The 24,351-nt window shown below is 36.9% G+C and overlaps 1 protein-coding gene across 2 annotated transcripts in view; it reads right to left on the reverse strand.

Annotated features, from left to right (window-relative positions):
* Positions 1-389: 389 nt before the first annotated feature.
* WDHD1 (WD repeat and HMG-box DNA binding protein 1) overlaps positions 390-24,351 on the reverse strand; it is a 66,266-nt gene continuing 42,304 nt past the window's right edge. For both annotated transcript variants that reach the window (XM_059182150.1, XM_059182151.1), the window contains 12 exons: positions 23,154-23,291; positions 21,506-21,662; positions 15,105-15,219; positions 14,112-14,243; positions 11,382-11,599; positions 10,756-10,874; positions 10,312-10,368; positions 8,359-8,402; positions 7,591-7,761; positions 6,529-6,659; positions 3,291-3,429; positions 390-1,208 (listed from right to left, as the gene is read on the reverse strand). In XM_059182150.1, the coding sequence (XP_059038133.1) occupies positions 1,008-1,208; positions 3,291-3,429; positions 6,529-6,659; positions 7,591-7,761; positions 8,359-8,402; positions 10,312-10,368; positions 10,756-10,874; positions 11,382-11,599; positions 14,112-14,243; positions 15,105-15,219; positions 21,506-21,662; positions 23,154-23,291 (1,622 nt within the window). In that variant the 3' untranslated portion in view covers positions 390-1,007. The remainder of the gene's footprint in view (positions 1,209-3,290; positions 3,430-6,528; positions 6,660-7,590; positions 7,762-8,358; positions 8,403-10,311; positions 10,369-10,755; positions 10,875-11,381; positions 11,600-14,111; positions 14,244-15,104; positions 15,220-21,505; positions 21,663-23,153; positions 23,292-24,351) is intronic.

A 24,351-nucleotide genomic window follows, 5' to 3' on the forward strand; every position in this document is an offset into this window, starting at 1 on the left:
TGTACTCTGCTCTCATTAAGTGGCTGCATTTATATTAAACTCTGCTTAGAATAATAACCAAAAATATATGAAATAATTAAATCTTGTTTGTCCAAAATTAAAGAGGAGTTCAACACTTTCCCTAACTCTTCAACTACTCTCTTATCAAGGCTTCAAAGACTTGCTCAGGAAAGTACTGCTGATGATGATAACCAGAGTATCTTACCAAGAACACATTATGCCCTGGGCTGAAATACTATCAAAACAGTATCCACAATCTTCTTTTCCATGTGTATGATGCTTAGCAGGATGGGGATGATGGTGGAAATTATGGCAATAAATATAAACTGCATTTTCTAGAAATACTTTCATTTCATGGAAATACAATGTTAAGACCACAGCAAGCTAAATATGGAAATGTGAAAGTCATTTATTTTTTAAAAACCAGGCAAATACAAAGACAACTGAAACCCCTATGTGAAGAAATTTCTGAAACAAACAAAATAAAAAAATCTCATCTAAAAAATCATTTACATGTTTAGGGTTCATATTAAAAAACATGGTCCCTAATTCAGTATAGACATAGAGAAGAGTCTATGGTAACAAACCTGGAGGACAACTTCTGTAATACTTCTCCGTACATGACATAAACCGAACGAGGAAACCCCTTGAAGGTACTTCAGTGTTCAGAGGTTTTAAGACATTGGCTTTGATGATTTTAAAGGTAAGAAACAACACCAAACTGGCTTCCACTAGGACACGCCAGTGGCTTCACATCGGTGACTAATCACAGTGTTTCTCAATGTCCCTCCATTTGGGAGCAGAGCAATCTGCAGAGATGACAGTTTTTACACATGCCCTGTCACCTACACCAATATAATCACCACATTATCTTACGAAGACAGGTAGTTGTCACTAAACTCTCAAAAATATATAATAAGTTTTCTAAAGTTTTTTTTTTTTTTAAAGTCCAGATTTATCAATGATGAATAAAAAATCCATTACCCACTTTCCCACTTTCTTTAACTCTATTCCTGCTTAAATGCAAAAGCTGACAGCTTCTGATTGGTCGAAAGATCTAAAGGTTTTTGCTTTTTAGGCAAATTCAGATTCTCCTTTGCTTTTTCCTTCTCATTTTCAGTTTCATAACTTTCATCAACCACATGTTTTCGCTTCTTTGCTTCAGCTCCATCACTTGTAGTTCCTCCTTTGGCCTTGGAAGCCCATGCCTTTGTAAAAATATGGGAGGAGGAAAGATTTTTAGGCAGTAACAAAGAAATAGGAAGAAAATTATTTCCTTTCTTTTCCAGGTAAAAATCCATATATAAAAGAGCAGAATTTTTTTTTAAAAGCAGCATAATTAGCACTTGAATTGTTAAGCTAATCATTAAGGGTTCTCATTGTTAACAGATTTTACTTAATTGCAGAGCACGTTAAAAAATTTACATTCTACCTCTAATATTTCAATCTAAACTCTGCTTGTATTTAACCATATTAAGTGCAAAATATTATAACAGCAGCTACTTTTTAAAAAATGAAACTTTTTGAGATTATTTACAAGCAGTTGTAGGTAACAATACGGAAGGATCTCATGTACCAGTTTCCCGGTTTACCCCAATAGAAGCATCTTGCAAAACAAATGTAGTATCACAATCAGGGTACCGACATCAATACAATTCCTCTCTTTTTTATTTCTACTCCTATGTGTGTTGTGTATATTTAATTCCAATGTAGATTCCATGTTCAAGATACAAAACAGTTCCATCATTATAAGGATCCCTCATGTTGTCCCCCAAACCTACACTTCCTACCCAGGTCCCCACTCCTGGTAATTAGTGCTCTGTTCTTCATCCCTATCACTTTGTCATTTCAGGAATGACATTTCAGATATTCTTTAAGGACTGGCTTCTATTCACTAAGCAAGAACCTTATGAAGTTCAGTCGTTTCCATTTGTCTCTTATTCACTGAATGACTGATTTTTTAAGGAGGTTCCACACCCAGCATGGAGACCAATGAAGGGCTTGAACTCACAACCTTGAGATCAAGAACTGAGCAGAGATCAAGGGCCCGATGCTTAACTGATTGAGGCACCCAAGCGCCCCTCCATCAGTCTCTTAAATCTATTTTAATATGTAATAGTTCCTCCAGTTCTTCCACTTTGCTTCTTTTCCCGTTTCTTTACTACAGAAAAGGAACCCTTTGAAGCTGCAGAATTTCTCACATTAACAGACTGGATTTAAGAAAACGTTTAAGGTTTACCTTAACAATACTAATTACATTTTTAAGTATTCAAATACACAATCACAACCTTTACTAAGTCTCTTCCTCTTCTGCTGTATAAAACCATTCAAATGCCATTTTATCTAATTCTTTAGAATTTCTATCCTCTTATAAATTCTTATAAAAAATGAGAAGTATGAAGTTGCCAGTGAAATTCTAATAAGGCTAGAGGTGGTTAAACCAGTTTCTAGCCTCCTCATTTTGTAATGCACTTTATTCTTAAAATCCAGTTTATCGAGGCAGGTATCTATTTCACCAGGTGCCCATGCTGTGTACTGTCAGCCCTGGGGAAGTGAAATCTGAGGATTTAACTGATATACCCTGAACATTCCTTCCCCTTGCACCAGAAAGCTGCTCCTAGCCCTCCCTCACATGGCAGAAATTACATGAGGAGCAATAGGTACCAGCCACCTGTCCTAATTTCCAAGTGAAAGGCTATAATAGAACACTACCTTTTCTCCCCAAAAGCAGTATTCTCATTTTGGGTTTTTGGGTTGTTTTTTTTTTTTTTTCCTTAAAGTAAGCTCTATACCCATAGTGAGGCTTAAACTCACAATCCCAAGATCAAGAGTCACTTGCTCTACTGACTGAGCCAGCCAGACAGTCCAGTATTCTCACTTTGTATTCAATGTGTAGTACATTGAAGTACACAGCATTTTAAAAAATTCTTCTTAAATTACAAGAACCTTAAAATCCAAACATGTGAATTTCATTCTTACTTATTCACTTAGTTTGCTTTTGATTTAGAAGTAATGTAATTTTTCTTAGAGTAGCCTACTAACTTGCATTATATAGGAACTTATATACAGATATAAACAGTATATCTACCCCAAATTTAACCCCGGCACTAAATAATAATTATTACACACCCATGCAGTCAAAGCTGACATTTCAGTTATTTAATTCCCTCTCAACCAAGAGTGTACCAGAGTATCTGCAATTTCCAAAAACAGAAAAAGGGAATTTTCTGTAAGAATTTTTAAAATCTGGGAATTTAATAAGATCTCAATCTCAGCAAAATTATCCTTACCTTCCTTTCTTCAGCTGACAATACTCTAAATCTCATCATTCCTTCTTTTATTATGTCTGCTTCATCTGAAAAGTTAGGATTGTCAGACAAAATACTACTTCTGTTTTCTTCTAGCCACATCTGGAACCCAGTCTTTGGCCTAAAATAGCAATTATGTGAAAAAAATTTTATACTTAAAATGCAGTTTAAAGTGCTTTATGATTTTCCAGGTTAGTAATGAACCATTAGTCTTTGCATACCTATATAAAGTAAGAGAGACACAATTAATTTTTTTTTAAGATTTTTTTTTTGACAGAGAGAGCACAAGCAGGGGGAACAGGAGAGGGAGAAGCAGGGAGCCTGATGCCAGCTTGATCCCAGGACTCTGGGATCATGACCTGAGTCAAAGGCAGACACTTAACCAACTGAGTCACCCAGGCGCCCCGAGAGACACAATTAATTACATCTGTTAATATTCATACTACATATTACCCTGGAGACCATGGGAATAACGAACTGAAAAATCCTTTGTAAGATCAATTCAAAGATTTTACATATTTGTATTTTCCAAGTGGAGCAACCATGAACTCTACCCTTTCAGCTCTTTTTAGAATACCTACACACTCAAGATCTCCAATTCCCCTCAGCCCCGCTGGGCCAGTAAAATTTTTCCAAGTATCTTTGGTGGGTTCTCTTTCCATTTCCCAAACCAGCTATTTGAAATTCTTATTTCTCTCAAGATCCTTACCCAACCCCTCTCTGCTCTCATAGGTGACCTGGGAGTGGGGGTCCTTTCTTGTGCAACTATTATGTAAAGCATAAACACAGCACACTTGTCAATTTCATTAGACTTTACTTCTGACACAATTGTCTTTAGGTCATAAGCAAAGGTTTTTAACGTAAACATTTAATATTTACTGAGCACTTACTATGTGCTAGGCATTGTTCTAAAAGCCATGTATTACCTCATTTCACCCTATGAGATAGGTGCAATTACTGTCTCCATTCCATGGATGAGGAAATTGAGGCTCAGAAACTTGAAATAACTTATTCCAGATTACACAGCAGAAATCAGACCCGGGATTGAACAATTTGGCAGTGTGACTCCAGCGTCCCCATGCTTAACACATCAGCTCTACTACTGCCCCACACTACCCTGTAGCCAAATGGAGCCTGAATAATAAATTTAAGGACACAGCAAAAATTAGATGCAAAAATACCACAGAAAAATATTTATGATAAAATTTTAAATGGAACCAGAAAGACAGGATATAACATTATAGCTCTAATACAAATCTCGTTAAATATAACATCTTAATTTTACTAAAAAAAGATAGGGAAGAATTACCTTTATGAGTAATTGTGGGATTTTGCCTAAACTTTTTAATTTTTAGAAAAACAAGCTATTAAAAAAATATTATTAGTCTGGCTAGAACTACTTGCCCAATTTTTGGAAATATCCTAATATACTTCTACTTTCAGAAAAATAATAGAGCAAATAAAAATAAACAGCAACACTAAACAAAGGTTCTTGAATTTCTAGAAATATTCATTTTAATCAAACTTGGGGCAAGTCTAGCTAATAGCTTACAATCTCTCCCCAAACAGCTATTGTTCAAGAGAAAAACAAAATCGAACATTTCTCTTCTGATTGAGTATATCAACATTTGTGACAAAATATTTAGTTAAGGGGTGCCTGGGCGGCTCAGTGGGGTAAGCCTCTACCTTCGGCTCAGGTCATGATCTCAGGGTCCTGGGATCAAGCCCCGCATCGGGCTCTCTGCTCAGCGGGGAGCCTGCTTACCCCCCTCTCTCTGCCTGCCTCTTTGCCTACTTGTGATCTCTCTCTCTCTCTGTCAAATAAATAAATAAAATCTTTTAAAAAAAAATTTAGTTAAGCAGTGATAATTCTTTAATGAAATTTCATGTAAGTAAGTTTTCTGTATAGCTCACTGATAGTAAAAAAAAAAATTGGAATCTTCTTAAATAAAATCTTCATCATTTAATATCTGATTTGAATTCAGGACAAAAATGGGAAAAATAAAAACCAAAGCTACTCCTCAGATTAAATTGGTTAACATGAGTGGCACCTGGCTGGCTCAGCTGGTAGAGCATGCAGCGTCTGAACTTGGGGTAATGAGTCTGAGCCCTATGTTGAGTATAGAAATTACTTAAAAAATAAAACCTTTAAGGGGCACCTGGGTGGCTCAGTGGGTTAGTATCTGCCTTTGGCTCAGGTCATGATCTCAGGGATCCTGGGACTGAGTCCCATGTCGGGCTCTCTGCTCAGCGGGGAGTCATCTTCTCCTTCTCCCTCTGCCCCTCCTCCCTGCTTGCGCTTGAGCGCTCTCTCACAAGAAAATAAATAAAAATCTTTAAAAAAAAGAGAGACCTCAAGAAATGTGGTAACATATTACACTGGCAGACAAATAGGATACAGGCAAATAAGAACTCTCATATTGCAGGAGGCACAGAAAATGATACAACATCAACAGAGAAAAATTTGGCAATATCTATTGAAATTACAAGTGCACATTAACTTGAAGCATACAGGAATTCATCTTATAGCTATAGGTATATGTGAGAAATGACATTCATATGAAGTTATTCTTTGTGCTACCGTTTGTACTAGCAAAAGACCAGCAACCACCTTCTGTCCACCAGTAGAGAACTGAATAAATTATGGTATATCCATTCAGTGTATGTGAAAAGATTAAAGAAACTCTTTATGTAGTAATATGAGATGCTCTATAAAAAATGTTAAATGAAAAGAAGCAAGGTACAGAATAACATGTATGCTACCATTTCTGTAAAAATAAAAAAATAGATAAATCTAAGTGTTTGAACATGCACAAAAAATATTGGAGGGCTATGTGAGAAATCTGTTGTAGTGACTGTGCAAGAGGGGAACTGGGTGGACAGGAAAGATGTTTACTCTTTATCACACTTTTTTTGGGTAACTTTTCACTGTTTCTCCCATGCAACTATCTATTTTAAGATAAACAAAAAAATTATAAAATATGTACAATTTAAAACACATATAATTTATCAGGGTGGATCTTATTAAGTAACATAAATAGACATTAATCAATATTTATGGCTTCCTTTCCTTAAAGTTATGTCTTCAGAATGTCCACTAACAGTGTCAATGTATTACTTGTAATAATCAACAAGAGGGTTGAGTAATTTTGTATTGTTTCTGTATGCCTTTTATTGGGATATTATATCTTAAGAATAATAAATTTATTTATGTACTGACCTTTGATTTTCAGTGCTTTGAGGAGACATAGCTGGTGTTTCAGATGATGACTTTTTAGGATGTTCTTCTTTTACATCCTCAGTCTTATCAGTTTGGGAAGTTCTTTTCTGGAAATAGGATGCTGCAGATGCCTGTAAAAACATAATGAATACTGCAACAAAATCTAGTAAGATATTATATACTACAATCAACTTTTGAAAAGTGTGGGAAAATATATGTAGAATTCTTAAACCAACATGTGAAGAAGCCCCCTGAAGTTTTCAGCTGAACATAAACAAGACTACAGACACAAAATCCCCTAAAACTACAAATTCCGTATTTTCTAAGTGCTGAATTTTACTATATGAAATGGAAAAGAAAAAAGATCTATTGTACTAATGACAAATCTGGGATGAAATACAAAATCTGCGCTGAAACCAGAAGGCAAAATCAGAATACAGAACAAGACTGGGGGGTGCCTGGGTGGCTCAGCTGTTAAGCATCTGCCTTCAGCTCAGGTCATGATTCCAGGGTCCTGGGACCAAGCCCCACATTGGGCTCCCTGCTCAGCGGTAAGCTTGCTTCTCCCTCTCCACTCCCCCTGCTTGTATTCCCTCTCTTGCTGTCTCTCTCTCTGTCAAATAAATAAATAGAATCTTCAAAAAAAAAAGATTGGTGCCAGCTACTACAGCATCATCTTTAAACAAAGACACGCATCAGAATCATCTGGGAAATTTTTTTTAAAGACCAAACAGATTCCTGAGTCCCTGGGCCCTGAATGTGTATGTATATATATGTATGTATGTTATATATATATGTTATATATATGTGTGTATGTATGGTATATATGTATATGTATACCATACATACATATATATATATACTTATATATATATAAGTATATATATACATATATATACTTTTTGGGAGGTGGAAAGAAAACAAAATCAGATTGGACAACCACTACCCTTGCTAGACAATCAATCATAAACAACTGGAGCCTCCTGTCCCATACCTGAAAGAGTGAACAAAACAAACAGAATATGTGCTGCTTATTGTTAATGTTGGTAGTTGAAATTGTACCTGCTTAGACTTTGGCTTTGGAACTAGAGGCTTTATAACTGGAGACTTTTCATTATTTGTAGCTCGATTAAGTGCAGTAGATTTCTTGGATGATTTGTTCATATTGTCTAAAATATTACTTGAACGTGCTGAATTCACTGAAGTGGATGGTTCTTTGGAATTGGCTGATACCTAAAGAACAAACTATTAGCATTTTATATTTAAAGAAGAAAAAAAATCCCAAGAGATTAATTTTTCCTTAAAGTATGTCAGGTTTATATTGTGGTCTCACATTTGGAATTGAACACATTTTGTACAATAAAATTAAGACTGATACACATATTAAATATATCACATCCCCAAGGAAAAGAGGGAATAATCTTTCAAAACTATCAGTATAGAGGGGCACCTGGGTGGCTCAGTTGGTTAAACAACTGCCTTCAGCTCAGGTCATGATCCCGGAGTCTTGGGATCAAGTCCCACATCAGGCTCCCAGCTCTATGGGGTCTGCTTCTCCCTCTGACCTTCTCCCCTCTCATGCTCTCTCACTCTCTCTCTCTCAAGTAAATAAATAAAATCTTTAAAAAAAAAATCAGTATTTAGAGGGTAAGTAGAACATATAACTCTTAGACCAAGTATGAACTAGTGCTGCTTTCATCTGTTTTCATGAAGATCTGCTTTAGTCTTTAATGCCTCCAAGTCTGGAGAGTGTCATCTGGTAGTCTGGAAATATTTCTTTGTATAAAAATGTACTGAAATACATTTTAAATATCACTAGAAAGAGTTTACCTTGAAGGGGTTTACTCGTCCTTGGTTGCTACAGGTAACTGCACCTTTCGTAAGAAAGAAACCCTCACTTAATAGCGGCAAAACATAGAAGACTTCTGATCTCTCTAATAATAGATGGAATATTTTAATATGTATCGTACAAAAACAAATGTATTTTGCAGCTTTAAAACTATTAACAACTATATATGACCTCCTACCTCTTTCCAAGCTAAAATACAAGCTAGTAAATGGGAACTACCCCAACTTGTTAATATGAAATATAACAACCCAATATTCATATAGATCTATCCTTTTCTCCTATTACCATGGAAGAACGGTGACTCGTTTTAGCTAAGTTAACAACTCCTCTACTTGTGCCCTAGATCCCAATCCCTCCTGCTTTGTCAGGAAACTCACCCTATCAGTGCCTACACCATCTTTGGATGTATACTACTTTTTCCTCTTTATTGGCTACTCAAGTTTCCTAACTTAAACAAACAAAAACAAGCCCTCTCAACCCCATAGAGCCAAATTCGAGAGTTGTCAACAAAGCTATTCCCAGTTCCTCAAGGTTCATACATTCCCACATCCAAAATATAATGGCTTCCAGCCCTACTATCCTATAGAATCTGCTCTTGCTAAGGACCCAATAAAGTCCGTGTGGCCAAATATGGTGGGTAGTTTTCAGTCATCATCATTTTGACCCACTCAATAGCATTCTACATAGCTGAGTGTCCCTTTCTTTTTGATACTGTTTCCTACCCTTGAGTTCTGAGATTCCATGTTCCTATCTCCTTCCTCTCTTACCTCATTTTCTTTTGATGGTTCCTCCTCTGCTCAGTGTTTAAATGCTGGGGATTCTGCACCCCCTAAGCTCACTTTTCTTCTCACTTTATATCCTCCTCCAATGCTCAATCACCCATGCCCATGATTTAAATTGCTATCATTATGCCAACAATTTTCACTTTATATCTCCCTCCCAGACTACTTTCCTGAGTTCCTAACCCAAACATCCAATAGTAGTTCATCTTCCTCCTATCTAAACCTGAGTTTCCCTAGTGTTTTCTAACCCAGTAAATGGTACCATCATTCATTCAAATATTCAAGCTGGGAAACTGAGTCATTCTGTATACCCTGAACTTTCATTCTCTCTACATTTTCTTCAGCAACACTTTATCAATTCTTCTCATTCTTTCTCCCATTAGTCACCACCACCCGAGTCTAAGACACTATTCAATGTCACTTGAGCTGTCTCCTTATGTGCATTCCTCCTCTGCCAGTGTGCACACTCTGCCTCTGCTTTAAACCTACAAAGGCCTCCCAGTGACCTCAGAATAAAGATCAAAATCCTTACTGTGGCCTCCATGGATCTGCATGATTTAGCTCCCGCCCTTCCCTCCAAAACCACTAGGTGTCATATTTCTCTGCCTCTGTGCTCTTCGCACTACTCTTAGTCTTCGCAAATGCTATTCCTTAAGTCACACGCCTTTCCCTTGCTTCTGCTCTCACCCACTTCAGCCTAGCTGATTCTTATTCACCTCTGCTTTAAACATTCCATGAGGCCTCTCTTGGGGTCCTGACAAAGCCCTTACCTCTGACTAGATTACAGCACACTGTTATATGTTCTTATAATACTCTGTACATGTGTTTACAGGTAATTTTTTAAAATCAAAGGACTATATACACATGGTTTAAAAATTCAGTTGATACTATGTAAGATTTACGCAGGAGTGAACCATGCATGTCTACCTGACTTCTGTATGTCCCACCTAGTCAAATACCTGACACACAATAGGCACTTAATAAATATTTGTAAAATTAGCAGTTTCACAAACAATATTTCTGATAAAAACAAACCGAGGGCAGAAGAGTGGAGGTGGGGGTGGGCAAAACGGGTGTATTTGAATAGATATATCACTTTAAAGACTACTTGAACAATTTTCTTGATATTACAGAATCACAAATATTTCTTACCTGACTTAATAGCTGGCACATCAGCAGAATTTGTACTTTTAGAAAATGGAATCTGTCCTATAAAATTTAAAACAATACATTGTAAATGAGGAGACAAAGTTATTCTCTATAATCAACAATCAGCATAGATATATTAACAAAGCACTGGTATTCAATTTTCCTCAGCCAAGTAAAATAGGGAAAGCCACATAAATGAAATTTCTCATCCTTAAATTACCTTAAAAATGTATCTTATGGGGCACCAGGGTGGCTCAGTTGGTTAAGCATCCAACTCTTGATTTCAGCTTAGGTCATAATCTCCAGGTTGTGAAATTGAGACCCATCTGGCTACTCGCTTGGCGAGCAGTCTGCTTCTCTCCCTACCTCTCCCTCTGTCCCTCCCCCAACTCATACACATACTCTTTCTCTAAAATAAATAAATGAATCTTTTAAAAAAAATCTTGCCATGGTTATGTAATTCTGGTTCTTCTTCTTTATCATCAGATTCTCTGGTGTCCTCTGCATCTTCTTCAACTTGGTTTCTAAGCCTTGGCTGGCCCCACTCTGTAGCAGTATTACTGTAACTAAAAGACAATATATTATTCAATAAAGAGCTATACAGGGGCGCTTGGGTGGCTCAGTGGGTTAAGCCGCTGCCTTCGGCTCAGGTCATGATCTCAGGGTCCTGGGATCGAGCCCCATATCGGGCTCTCTGTTCGGCAGGGAGCCTGCCTCCCTCTCTCTCTCTCTGCCTGCCTCTCCATCTACTTGTGATTTCTCTCTGTCAAATAAATAAATAAAATCTTTAAAAAAAAAAAAAAAGAGCTATACAAAGACCAATTTGGGGCGCCTGGGTGGCTCAGTGGGTTGGGCCACTGCCTTCGGCTCGGGTCATGATCTCAGGGTCCTGGGATCGAGTCCCGCATCAGCTCTCTGCTCAGCAGGGAGCCTGCTTCCTTATCTCTCTCTCTCTGGCTGCCTCTCTGTCTACTTGTGATTTCTCTCTGTCAAATTAAAAAAAAAAAAAAAAAAAAGACCAATTTAATATTCAGAATGTTAAAGAAGAATTTAAGCAACTGATTATTTCTTACCCGGCATTCAGCTCTTTTCTGAAATCTTCCTCTTCCTCTTCTTCTACCTGGGTTGCTGCCAATTCAGCTGCCTTCTCTACAGCCAGTTCACTAAGTCTTTGAGCCAATATTAATCTCCGGGAACGAGAAGCATATTTAATGGCTAAATTCACAGCATTTTGAGTCATTAAATCAGCTAGTTCCACACAACGGAATTCCCGATCCAGTTTACAAGAAAGCTAACCCAGAATGGAAAAAAAATAAAGCCATGTCAAGGAAACTTTTTATTTAAAAATTTTTTAAATTTATTATTATGTTCAGTTAGCCAGTATATAATACATCATTAGTTTTTGATGTAGTGCTCAACAATTCATTAGTTGCATATAACACCCAAGAGAAACTTTTTAAAAATAAGAGAATGATACTAGTAATAAAACTGAGAAATCAGTTTTCTAGATAATGCATCTCACTGACTCTAAGAACCATATTTTTATACATTTTAACATCTCTGAAAGTGGGAGCATCTCACAACTGACCGTGGGTCAGAGTTTAATTTGTAGCAATTTGGGGGAGGCTTAAATAATGATGCATTTTACAATCAATAGTAGCTTAGATTCAATGAAATAAGGCTTAGGATTTCAGGCTATTAATTGCAAGGGAAGTAAAGACACTCCTTTACAATTCAAATGTAGTTTTCTTAAACTTGTTTCACTGCCCACCCACCCTCACCCCACCCTCGCCAAATAAGGCAGCAAGTTCAAAAAAGGAATAGATAGTAAATGATTTATTTGTTATTACTTTGCCCAGAATTGTTACACAAATACTACTAAGTGAGTTTGGGTGGGGAGAAGTAGATTTAGCCATTCATTTTTAAGTGTGATTGTCTAAGATCTCCAACTTCCAGAAACAGTTACACAACTTCTAATTAACAACTCTCTTTTTCTTGCTCTATTTTTTTATATGTAACAATACAAAACAAAGGGCATTCATTTAACATCTTAGAAAACACTTGACTACTTTTCTTTTGGTATGAATTTTTACAACTCAAAGTGAGGCAACTCAAGTACAATGTAAGGAAAATTAGTACTTCACAGACTACTAAGGGTTTCCTAATTCATAGGGTAGAAGGATTATTTTGTTACTTAGACATCCCACATCTCATGCCTCAGCACAGAGGTTTAGACAATAACCTGCATGTCCTTTTCAAGGTTCCTACTATCACTCATCTATAAACAGTACTTCTTAATCAGGGTAGTACTCTGCCTCAGGTGACATTTGGAAATGAAAAGTAGGATTCTCATAGTAATGAGGCTGAAGTTCCAGCATTTGCCAGGGGGACAGGAATGCTAAAGAACTGACCAGTCCTTAAGCTACTGATATACTCTGTTCAGAAACACTGTTCCAGAGGAAATGCTCCTCCAATGCTACATGGTAAATAACCAAACGGATATTCTTACCTGTGCTGTGGGAAATAAGAAGGTTACTAGCTCCTACACCACAAATGACATTTTTATAAAAGGAACAAAACTTACTCTACAATAAGCTAATTAAATTTCTTTAATACTGGGAAGCACTCAGTTGGTTAAGTGACTGCCTCTGGTTCAGGTCATGATCAGAGTTCCAGGATTAAGTCTCACATTGGGCTCCCTGCTCAGCAGGGAGTCTGCTTCTCCCTCTGAACCTCCCCCCCCACCGTCACACTCTCTCATTCTCTCTCTCTCTCAAATAAATAAGTAAATAAAATCTTTAGAAAAAAATTTCTTTAATACTATACTCAAGACAGTGTCACATAGTGGTGACAACAGTGAATACTACTGTTGGGCTGGCAGGAAGGGCTACTAAAGATGGCGAAAGTTCCCGCCACAAGACCTGAGCTCAGACAGGAGAACAAAGGCCCAAGCAGGAATCTGAGACCCCCGCCCCGGGCTCCCATGGACCAATGGGATCCCGATGAGCAGGCGGGATATCCAAATAAGGGAAACTTCCAAAAGACCCCTGAGCTTCCTCCGAGACCCCTTAAAAGCCCCCTCCTCCCTGCCTTGGGTGCGACTTCCGCCACTCTGAGTGGCGGAACCTCGCCCGAGGGTGCCCACCTCCTCCCGGCGCAACTTTCCTGGCTCCCCTTCTCCTGAGCCCTGAAACTTCGACGGAGAGCGTTTTTAATAAATCTTGCCTTGCACCCACTTTGCCTGGTGTTGTGTTTATCTCGCCAGAAAAAACTTTACGTTTTTCCAACAACATGATGGCTCTAGAGAGTATAAGGCTAAGTGAAATGAGTCACAGAAAGATAAATACCATATGATTTCACTCATATGTATAATTTAAGAAATAAAACAAACATAGAAAAAAGGACAAACAAAAAAACTAGACTCTTAACTATAGAGAACTGGTGGTTACCATAGGAGACATCGGTAGGGAGATGGATGAAATAGGAGGAGGAGGTTAAAAGTACACATATCTGCTCATGATCTTAATTACAAGGTAATGTCTAAATTATTTTACTTATTTTTAAAAATATTTTAACTGCAACATCAACTGGAAAATAATTGAGTAATGTATAGAATTGTTAAATCACTGTATTGTACACCTGAAATTAACATAACACTATAAATGATACTAGAATTAAAATTTTAAAAATTTTAAAAAAAGTTTCTGAGGTTGTGGAACTTGGTGCTAATTCACATACTTTTAAGAAATCCAATCTATAGAAAAGTGCAACTTTAATTTTTCCAGCATATTTATTATACTCACCGCAAGCATTTTCATTAAAAGCTCCTGTTGTTCTTTTATTGCTTGATTTTTAGTGCTTTCTTCATACTCATAACCATTTTTAGCTAAATAATCAAGGTAATTGTGAAACATGATGGAACGCCAAAATTGTTCCTACAAAAGTGAAAAAAACAGCTTAGAGAAAACTACCAGCTTAATACCAGGCAAGTATTAAATATCTATCTTGGGGCACCTGGGTGGCTCAGTGGGTTAAACCGCTGCCTTTGGCTCAGGTCATGGTCTCAGGGTCCTGGGATCGAGCCCCACATGGGGCTCTCTGCTCAGCAGGGAGCCTGCTTCCTCCTCTCTCTCTGCCTACCTCTCTGCCTGTTTGTGATCTCTCTCTGTCAAATAAATAAATAAAATCTTAAAAAAAAATCTATCTTAAGATAACGGATTCTGAATTAAAATAATTTTTTAAATACTTTTTCTATAGTTTATTTTGTAATTCAAATTTTAACATGATACCAAACCTTAACTTCATCCTTTGTACTTAAAAAAAAAAAAAAAAGGAAATATAACATTTTAAACAGTATCTTAGCTATCATTAATGCTCAGAGAAGGTGGTACTACTTTTTAAGAGGCTGGTTTACTTCCTATTTAAAGTAACTAATTACAAGATTTCAAATGACTTTTGATGGTACAGGGCTATGCCTAGAGTGAAGCAAGCCTGGTCTAAGACCCAATATTTATGGAGGTCTACCCTCTCAGGCACTCACCCAACTCTGAGAGTGAGTGAGAGCCTTTACCCTGATGTTCATGCCCATTTCCATCACAGACAAAATCCCTGGACGCAGAGACGGCAATCAGGTACCCTTGTGATCATAAGCAGTCACCCTCCCACCCTGTCACCACTATTTATTTAATCATAAAGTAATGAGTATTCAACACTGTTTATCAGGGAAATTTTTAAATGTCTGCATCACAGGCAGTGTATTATCAAATTCAGAGTGTCAAGGTAAGATTTCGACATACCTCCATTTGTCCTTTCTCTGTTGCAATCTGACAATAAGGAAGCTTAAAGGATAGTATAGCTACAGCAGGTCGTGGAAGGGTGGGAGGAAACCGAGAACCTTTGCAAGGAATGCACCTGTCAATAAAAAAAAAAAAGTGTCACTACAAAAACTCCCTTCCCAAATCATAAAAACTGTTAAAATATAATATTTCCAAAATTCAATAACTTGGAATAATATTATTCCAATAGCTAGCTTAATAATATACAACAAATTACTCTTTTTTTAACTTCACACTTGATTAGGGTTTCTTTTGTTTTTTTTTTTTTTTAAAGATTTTGTTTATATATTTGAGAGAGAGATCACAAGTAGGATGAGAGTCAAGCAGAGAAAGGGGGAAGCATGCTCCCCGCCGAGCAGAAAGCCCCATGTGGGGCTCAATCCCAGGACGCTGAGATCATGACCTGAGCCAAAGGCAGAGAGGCCTAACCCACTGAACCACCCAGGCACCCCACACACCTGATTAGGTTTAAAAACTATCCCTCCCCATGCATTTTAAAATTTCAACAACCCCTCCTCACATCAGTTTTTCCATCGGAAACTGTCCACTTTTAAAATATGGCAGCTCGGGGCACCTGAGTGGCTCAGTGGGTTAAGCCTCTGCCTTCGGCTCAGGTCATGATCTCAATGTCCTGGGATCGAGCCCCACATCTGGGCTGTCTGCTCAGGAGGGAGCCTGCTTCCCTCTCTCTCTCTCTGCCTCCCTCTCTGCCTACTTGTGATCTCTCTCTCTGTGTCAAATAAATAAAATCTTTAAAAAATAGAATAAAATAAAATACAGCAGCTATGCCATAAATAGTTTTCAAGGGATCCATGTTATAAAACAGATCACCCAAGATGAAATACTGATGAAGCATTTCCTTTTATTTATCAGTTTGGGAATACTTGGTACTGCTGGTAGAAAGTGTCAAATAAGAGAAAAAGACAGTGATATGTCCAATAGAGATAAGTATCTACTACTAGATATTGGTAAAGTGAAGCAGAAAATCCAGTATATACCTGGTTATAATATATACCTGCTCTGCTAAATCAGTGGTTGCCTTATGAGATAATAAATAGCTCAGTGGTGAGAGCTTTGTCTAAACCTTTTCTGATTAGGATATGAAAGTATTTAAAGATGCCCATCGGTATGAATAGTAATGCAATTCATTAATTAAAAAGCATTCATTAATCAAAGAGTGACATACGCATGTAGAATACCCTTTCAACTTATGTACTCCAAATTATTTATAAGAAAACCACTGGAAAACCTTGCTCACACACGAAGTACCTTGGGTGAATTTTTTATTTTCTCTAGTCATTTAAAAATACAGTACAATGTTCAATGCCTATTAATAACCACACATTTAATTTATAGTACAGCCTTTTAGTCATGGCTTAAAGTCATGACTTTCTTAAAGGGAAATACTAAGTAGAAATCAGATCCTCAGGTGTAAATTTTTTTCATAAATGTCTTCTAGTATTATCAAATGCCCACTAGAATAGTTAAAAATTAAATAAGTGGCAATACTCAGCAATCTTTTAAACTAGAGAGGCCCCCCTTCCTAATAAGATTTGAATACACTTTCTTCTTTTTGTGACCCTACAATAAAAAATACAAACATGTTTTTAGCGTTCCAATACTTTTGAACATATAATCTCATTTCTTCTTCTTCCTCTCCTTTTATGATTTCATATAAATCAGTGGCTATCACCATAACAGGTGGTAGTTTGAATACCTGAAAAAAATCTCTTGTAGCAATTCTGTCATTCACAGAAGCTAGTGGTTTATTAGTCATGCAAAATGAAAAAGCATATGTGCATTTGGAAAGGAACAAGTCTAATGATACATATATATGTATATTAACATAATCAGAAGGAACATTGGGAATAATCTTAATTGCCTTAACTTTTATTTTTTTCTATAAGAAGACTTATATTCTCTTGTTTAAAAAAATTTTATACCTCAAATACTCTATTGACTTATCACAGTAAGCAATTATCACAAAGAAAAATTAGGACTTTATTAATGGTTTTTTAAAGCTACATTTATATCAAAGCAGGGAATTAGTAACCTGCTTTGATATAAATAAAATTTCTTATACTTTTAGCTTTAAAGACTTGAAGTAAAAAGACCTGTTCTCCATTAAATACCCCTTTCATTAAAGAAGAGGAAGAACAAACTCATTTGACTGCTAATTTGGTGGGTTTTGCCTATAATGAATAAGCCTCCAGGAAATTGCGTGGCTAAACCATCTGGAGGAAAAAATGCAAAAAATAAACTATGGTTTACTAAGAAAACAAAATTACTTCAATTCCTTTTCAAATAGATAATAAAACTTGTTCTCTTATTAAGGGAAGAATCGAAAAAATATTAGACTAGTGAAAACTGGGGCCAATGTCCAGACTAAGCTTTCCCCAGGTAACAAGTTTTGCTTTGTGTTCTGGGTTGCACGGAGGAGACTTTGTTCACAATTTGTTTAGAGCACGTACTCAGGAGTAGATAATGATTTTAGCAGCCAACTCTTCCAGGCCTTTACATAGTGCAGCACATATAGTCAGTACTGTAACAAATGCTTGTTAAAACTCAAAACAAGAATTCGTTTGCAAGCATGCTTAAAACTCTTAAGAGCTTTTAAAAGCTAAAGAGAAAAGGAAGGAAGGCTAATGTTAGTAGAGAGCAAACTGGACTGTAGCATGCAAAATTAGGAAACTCAGTTATATATTAACCAGTAGTGATTATGAAAAAAAAATCTTCAGTGGAAACAATAAAGATAGTTTTTGCTAAACTGAAGTGTCATTCGAATGGAGACAGGAGTGATAACTTCTACAGATTAGTAATTACTCATATTCATGATTAAAGGCAGGTATTTCATATGGAATCAAATGACAAGTTTTAAATTCCTTTATTTATATCCCTAGGAGTTAAACAGTTAAGTCATATACTAACTCTGTTTAACTGTTTGAGAAAATGCCAAACTGAACCGAGTTTCTATCCCCACCTAGCGCTGTTTAGGGTTCCGCATGCTCAATAGCACTAATTATTGTCCATCTTTCAGATAATAACCATCCTGGTGGGTATGAAGTGGTATCTCTGTGATTTTGATTTGCATAATGATGCTTAATAACTAATGAATACCTTTTCATGCATTATAGGCCGTGCGTGTTTTCTTTCGAGAAATGTCAGTTCAAATACTCTGCCTAGTTTTTAATTGAGTTACCTTTTCTTAGGTTACAAGAGTTCTTTATATATTCTGATACACATCCCTTTTAAATCTACATTGTACTCTAGTATGCACTTGTACCTAACATTATTACCTATTCTACTAATAGAAATTTAGGGTTCCAATCTTTTGCTAATATTAACAATCCTACAAGGCAGGGTATCTTTTGCACGTGTCATTTCCACATGTGCTAGCAGCACTATTTCCTAAACTTTAATGCACACACAAATCACCTGAGGATCTTGTTAAAATGCAAGTTCTGATTCAGTAAGTCTGAAGTGATGCCTGAGATCTGGTGTTTCTTTTCTTTGAAAGATTTTATTTATTTATTTGAGAGAAAGTGCATGCATATGCGTGCAAGAAAGAGAGCATGAGGGGCAGGGAGGCTGACATGTGGCTCCATCCCAAGACCCTGGGATCATGATCTGAGGGGAAAGCAGATGCTTAACTGAATGAGCCACCTCGGTGTCCTGAGATCTGGCATTTCTAATAAGCTCCCTGGTGATGCTGATGCTGATGGTCCATGGATCACACTTTAAACAGCAAGTACTAGTACATCTGCAGAAAAAATCCTAAGGCAGATAAAAAAGCACATGCATTTCTAATTCTGGTAGTTCTTGACAAACTGCCTTCCATAGGGATTATAACCAATTATACTCCTATCAGCAATTATAAGCTTGATTATTTCCCCCCAGTTTCACCAACTAAGAGCGTTATCATTTTCAGATTCTCCTTACTCGATAAGTAAAAAGAGTGTTTTTATAAGTTTTGATTCATATTTTTCTTATTTTGATATCAATCATCTTTTCACATATCCAAGAGCCATTTTTATTTTCTTTTCTAATTAGTGCCTTTCTAGAAATAGTCTCTACTTACGACTTCTGTAATATGATGTTCTTCAAGTGATTTTTCTCTTATTTGCTTAGCCAATATTCATTTTCCTCATTCAAAAGCTCCATCTCCCAATACCTGACCTCTAAAGGCTGGAATTTCTAAGGGGTGGATTCTGTGACCTTTTTGTTTCTTTCTTCTAAGTGATCTCGTTTATTACTATTACTTTATTTTTTTTAAGTGTTTTATTTATTTTTGAGAGAGAGAGAACATGTGAGTGTGGGGTGGGGGGGCAGAGAGAGAAGCAGGCTCCCCACTGAGCAGGGAACCCAATGTGGGGCTCAATCCCAGGACCTGGAGATCACGACCCGAGCCAAAGGCAGCCACTTCACTGACTGAGACACCCAGGTGCCCCTTGTTTATTACCATGAATACTTTACTTACTATGAAGTATATACTTACTATGAAAGTATAAAACTTTAAATACCTTCTATATTCTGGTGATTCCCAAATTTATATCTTACAGTCATGTATTATAATACCTTCTTGATATCACCACTTAGATATTCTGCAGGCATTTCAACAATATACCCAAGAGCGAATTTGTTTTCACCTCTCATTTCTATAAATGGTATGACTATACATCTAGTTGCTTTAATTGGAGACATGGGTGTCATTATTGAGTCTTCTCTCTCACTCCCAACATGCCATCTATCAGAAAATCCTACTTGTTTCTATCTCAAATCTAGTTTCCTTAATTTCTACTGCCGCCACCCTAGTTCCAGCTACACTAGTAGCTCTGCTGGATGACTGCAAAATCTTCCTCAATGTCTCTCAAAGGAGGCACTGATAGCACTTGGGAAGGAAGGACGATCTGTAGTTCAGTAGGACCATCCTGCACATTCTAAGATGTTCAACAGCCCTGGCCACAGCTCTCTAGATGCCAGGTAACTCCTGATCATTGTGATGGCTAAAAATATGATACTATGTCTCCAAACACTCTCAGAAAGCAGAATAAATTCCCCGACTGAAAACTGGGCTCCCTAATTTCAGTCTTACCTCTGCCAAGACATTTAGCACATGTATTTTTCTTTTTATAGTATAAATCAGATTACATCATTCCCCAGATAAAACTGTAGAATGGCTTCATGATACAATTTCAAATGAAATATTAACTTCTCTATATGGTCTATAATGCAGCCTATATCTAACTTTCCGATATCAGCATGGACTTATGCTTCCCATCAACCCTCAACTTCTTGTATGCTAGCCATTTTTGCATTCTTTCAATTCTTTAAATACACCTAGCTCTTTCTGACCTGAGGACTTTTATACATGCTGTCTATTCTGCATGGATCATTTTTCACTTCACTTTTGCCTCACAGACTCCTTGGTCTTGGGTCTCATTTTAATTCTATCTCTTTATCAAGAGTCCTATGTGATCATGCTACCTAGAATGTGCCCTTCTGTTATGCTCCATCGTGGGTCTGCTCAGATTAATTTATGGCATTTATCCCAAGTAGTAATTAACATTTACTTATTTCTGTTATCTGTCTCCCCAGTCTATAAGTTCCATGAAAGCAAAGAACTCTTTGTTCACCAAGTACCGATATAATGTCATTGCCAGTTGCTTAGACCAAGAAGATATCAAGTGTCAAAGAAAGAAGAAAATATTTAATATTGAATAGAGACTAAATGGATTGAGAGTTGTACACCTGCAGTCAGCTACTAAATTTCTATTAGCCCTCTCTCTGGTTACAATTACTGAGCCCTTTAAAACTCTCAGGGGCGCCTGGGTGGCTCAGTGGGTTAAGCTGCTGCCTTCGGCTCGGGTCATGATCTCAGAGTCCTGAGATCGAGTCCCACATCGGGCTCTCTGCTCAGCGGGGAGCCTGCTTCCTCCTCTCTCTCTGCCTGCCTCTCTGCCTAACTTGTGATCTCTCTCTCTGTCAAATAAATAAATAAATAAATCTTTGAAGAAAAAAAAAAACAACTCTCAAAAAGCCACTGAATTATTCAATTCTAAATCACAGTTTAAAATAAAAGGCTGTAATAAAAGATGAAATGCCACATTTAGCTCTCCCTTCCCTGTCTGGCTGAAATAATACTAAAGTCTCACCATTAAATTTAACTTCTATTTTGGTCAGTAAGTTCTAAGTCAAGCAATCAGTTGAAAACTTCAAAATGAATTTCTAAGCTAGTAAATATGGAAAGCAAATATATGAACTAAGGTGAAGGACAAAAAAAAATTGTAAATACTTTAAAGTGTATAAAATAAAAAATTTCACAGTACTTTTTAGAAACAACCAAGCACTTTCTAATAGCCTACCTGAGTTGCTGGGGATTTTCATGGATACCAACCACCCAGTAGTGATCAGATTTTCCTTTGCAGTGTTCTCTTGTGTTACATATTGGAGTCCATGTGTTACCAAGCCCTCTGTTAAGCATTCGAACAACACCTTCTGAATCCACATAACAGGGAGTACCTACACAGCAATTGAAAAAGGAATCATTTGGAGAAATAGCTACATATTTGTGAAATAAATCCTATATCAAAAATATATACCAATGATTCAAATGTCAGTTCTAAAGCAAAAAGGTGAATAATTAAAGATCATTTCCCACAAAACTTCATTAACCACACAGAGTAAGACCTAACTGAATAAAAGAAAAAAAATTGCATGACTAAAATTTACCCAAGGGAAAAGCTGATAGTTTCAGTGAGAACTATGCCACCTAGTGGAATATAGCAGTATTTTTAAAAGCCAATTTCAGTTTAAAAAAAAAAAAAAGAGTTAAACCTGAATCTGAAGTTTCGCTAGTTAAGAGAGACTTGGAAAAATGACCAGAACCTGACCAACAGTGATGATATAGAGAAATTTGTGTTTAGTACTCTTCTTCTTCTTGCTTTCTTGGCCTTGTCACTGTTGTATTCCTCAACTTCTACCTAAGCAATTCTTAACCTGAAAACAAGTCAGCATCTCTGTTTCCCACTTATTCTGTTCTCATGTCAGGAAGTACACAGCATATTTGCTAATTACCCCTTTCATTATCTGTGACTTCATACACCTCTCACACTGCAAACAGGATGTTCCTCAAGTCTAGATCTAACTGGTAGGGGGAAAAAAACAAAGCTATATGAATGGAAGTTATTAATGGTCACATTAGAACATAAATAACTAATAAGGGGCACCTGGGTGATCAGTGGGTTAAAGCTTCTGCCTTCGGCTCCAGTCATGATCCCAGCATCCTGGGATCGAGCCCCACGTTGGGCTCTCTGCTCAGCAGGGAGCCTGCTTCCCTCTCTCTCTCTGCCTGCCTCTCTGCCTACTTGTGATCTCTCTCTCTCTCTCTGTCATATAAATGAATAATAAAATCTTAAAAAAAAAAACTGCTAAAAAAAAGGAAAGGGGAAAAAGTGAAGCTAATTTGAATAATATATTTTATTAAATCCAATATATCCAAAATATTATCATTTTAACATGTAATTAATATGAAAGAATTACTAAGATTCTTCTTTTTTTGTACTAAACTTTCAAAGTTTGGAGTATTTCATACTTACCACCATCTCAATCTGGATTAGCCACATTTCAAGTGCTCAATAGCCAGCCATACATGGCTACTGCAGTAGACAGTGCAGCTATTGAAATTTCCTATTTTTTTTGCATAGAATCTCCTGGAAAAGCCACAACTTGACTACTGACTTGTATCTCCTCGTTATCTAAAACAAACTTCTGGAGAAATGTATTTCTCTCTTTGTATGTTTTCTAAACAGAATTCACATGAACATCAGATCTTATACATAAAAGAATGGCTATCTTGCCTAACAATTCCAGTTTCCCCACTGCCAACATAGTAGAGAAATTTACACATAGAATATAGATAATTCACCTTAAGAAAAATAATTAGGAATAAAACAATGGAACAATCTCTACTTGAAAAAATGTCTTTAATATAAATAAGTTAATTTATCTTGCCTTCAGCTGAAAATCCAACCCACACTAGGTAGGATTTCCTCGTAAGAGGAAGAGGATCACCATGTAAAATTTGTTTTTTCTTTTTCCCCAGCTCTAGCAGTTGAACTCCAAGGCACTGATCACCATCAAATCCTGCACCTAGTGAGAATATATAAATAGAAATCAGATTTCAAAGACTATTTAGCTATAATGCAGTCTAGAGTACCTTCTGTGAACTGAACTGATTTTGTGATAAACTCTATATTAACTAGCACTACTTTTTATGGATAACCCCCCTGACTGAGGTACCATTCTGGTATAAAGCAGAATACTATGTTACAGGGACTATTTATACAAAGTGGTATTAAGCGGTAATTCACTCACCCAAGAAATATTTACAACGAGCTTACTATGTGCGAGGTACTAAGGCTACAATAGTAAAGAAGACATATCCTCAGGAAATTTATATTCAGGTAGAAGACTAATTTTGGGGAAAAAAATGTTAAGTGTTAACAGAGAATTAAAATAATAATGTGATACAGAGTGTCAGACTGAGTGATTACTTTAGACTGGACAGTCTAAAGGTAGCCTGTGTGAGAAAGTAAAATTTAGCTGAGATATAAATTGCAAGTTAGTTAGGGGAAAGAGCTGTAATACAGTAAACAGAAGGAACAGCTAACAAAAAGATCCTAAGATGGGAACAAGCTTGGTAAATTTGAAAAACACAAAGAAGCTAGTATGGCGAGAATGAACGATGAGAAAAAGTGGCAAGAGATGTGGTTGAAGAGGCAGGCAAAGGTCAGATCATGTAGGACCTTGCTAGCTGTGATTAAAGGTTTGATTTTTATTCTAAAGCAATGGGAAGTCATCAGAGGAATTTGAGCAGAAGAGGGACATGTTCTGATTTATGTTTTTAAAAGATCACTCAGGTTGTTATATGGAGAATGGACAATGGAAGGCAAGGGTTGAAGCTAACAAGCCAGGTACAGGGCTACTAGTCCAGGAGAAGAGGGGTTTTAGTGGAGGAGATGAAAAGACGGTTTGGAATGTTTTACTTGATAGAACTGACATGGTGATATGACTTCACTGATAGGGTTGACGTGGGGGCGGTGAGGGCAAGAGAAGAATTCATGATTCATTTCTGACTTGACTGGCTGGGTTAAGAGTATGCCATTTACGCAGATGGGGAAAACTAAGTAAAAGGCAAGGCGGAAGGTAA

Source organism: Mustela lutreola, chromosome 7 (genome assembly GCF_030435805.1).
Source record: "Mustela lutreola isolate mMusLut2 chromosome 7, mMusLut2.pri, whole genome shotgun sequence".
Classification (NCBI taxonomy): Eukaryota; Metazoa; Chordata; class Mammalia; order Carnivora; family Mustelidae; genus Mustela; species Mustela lutreola.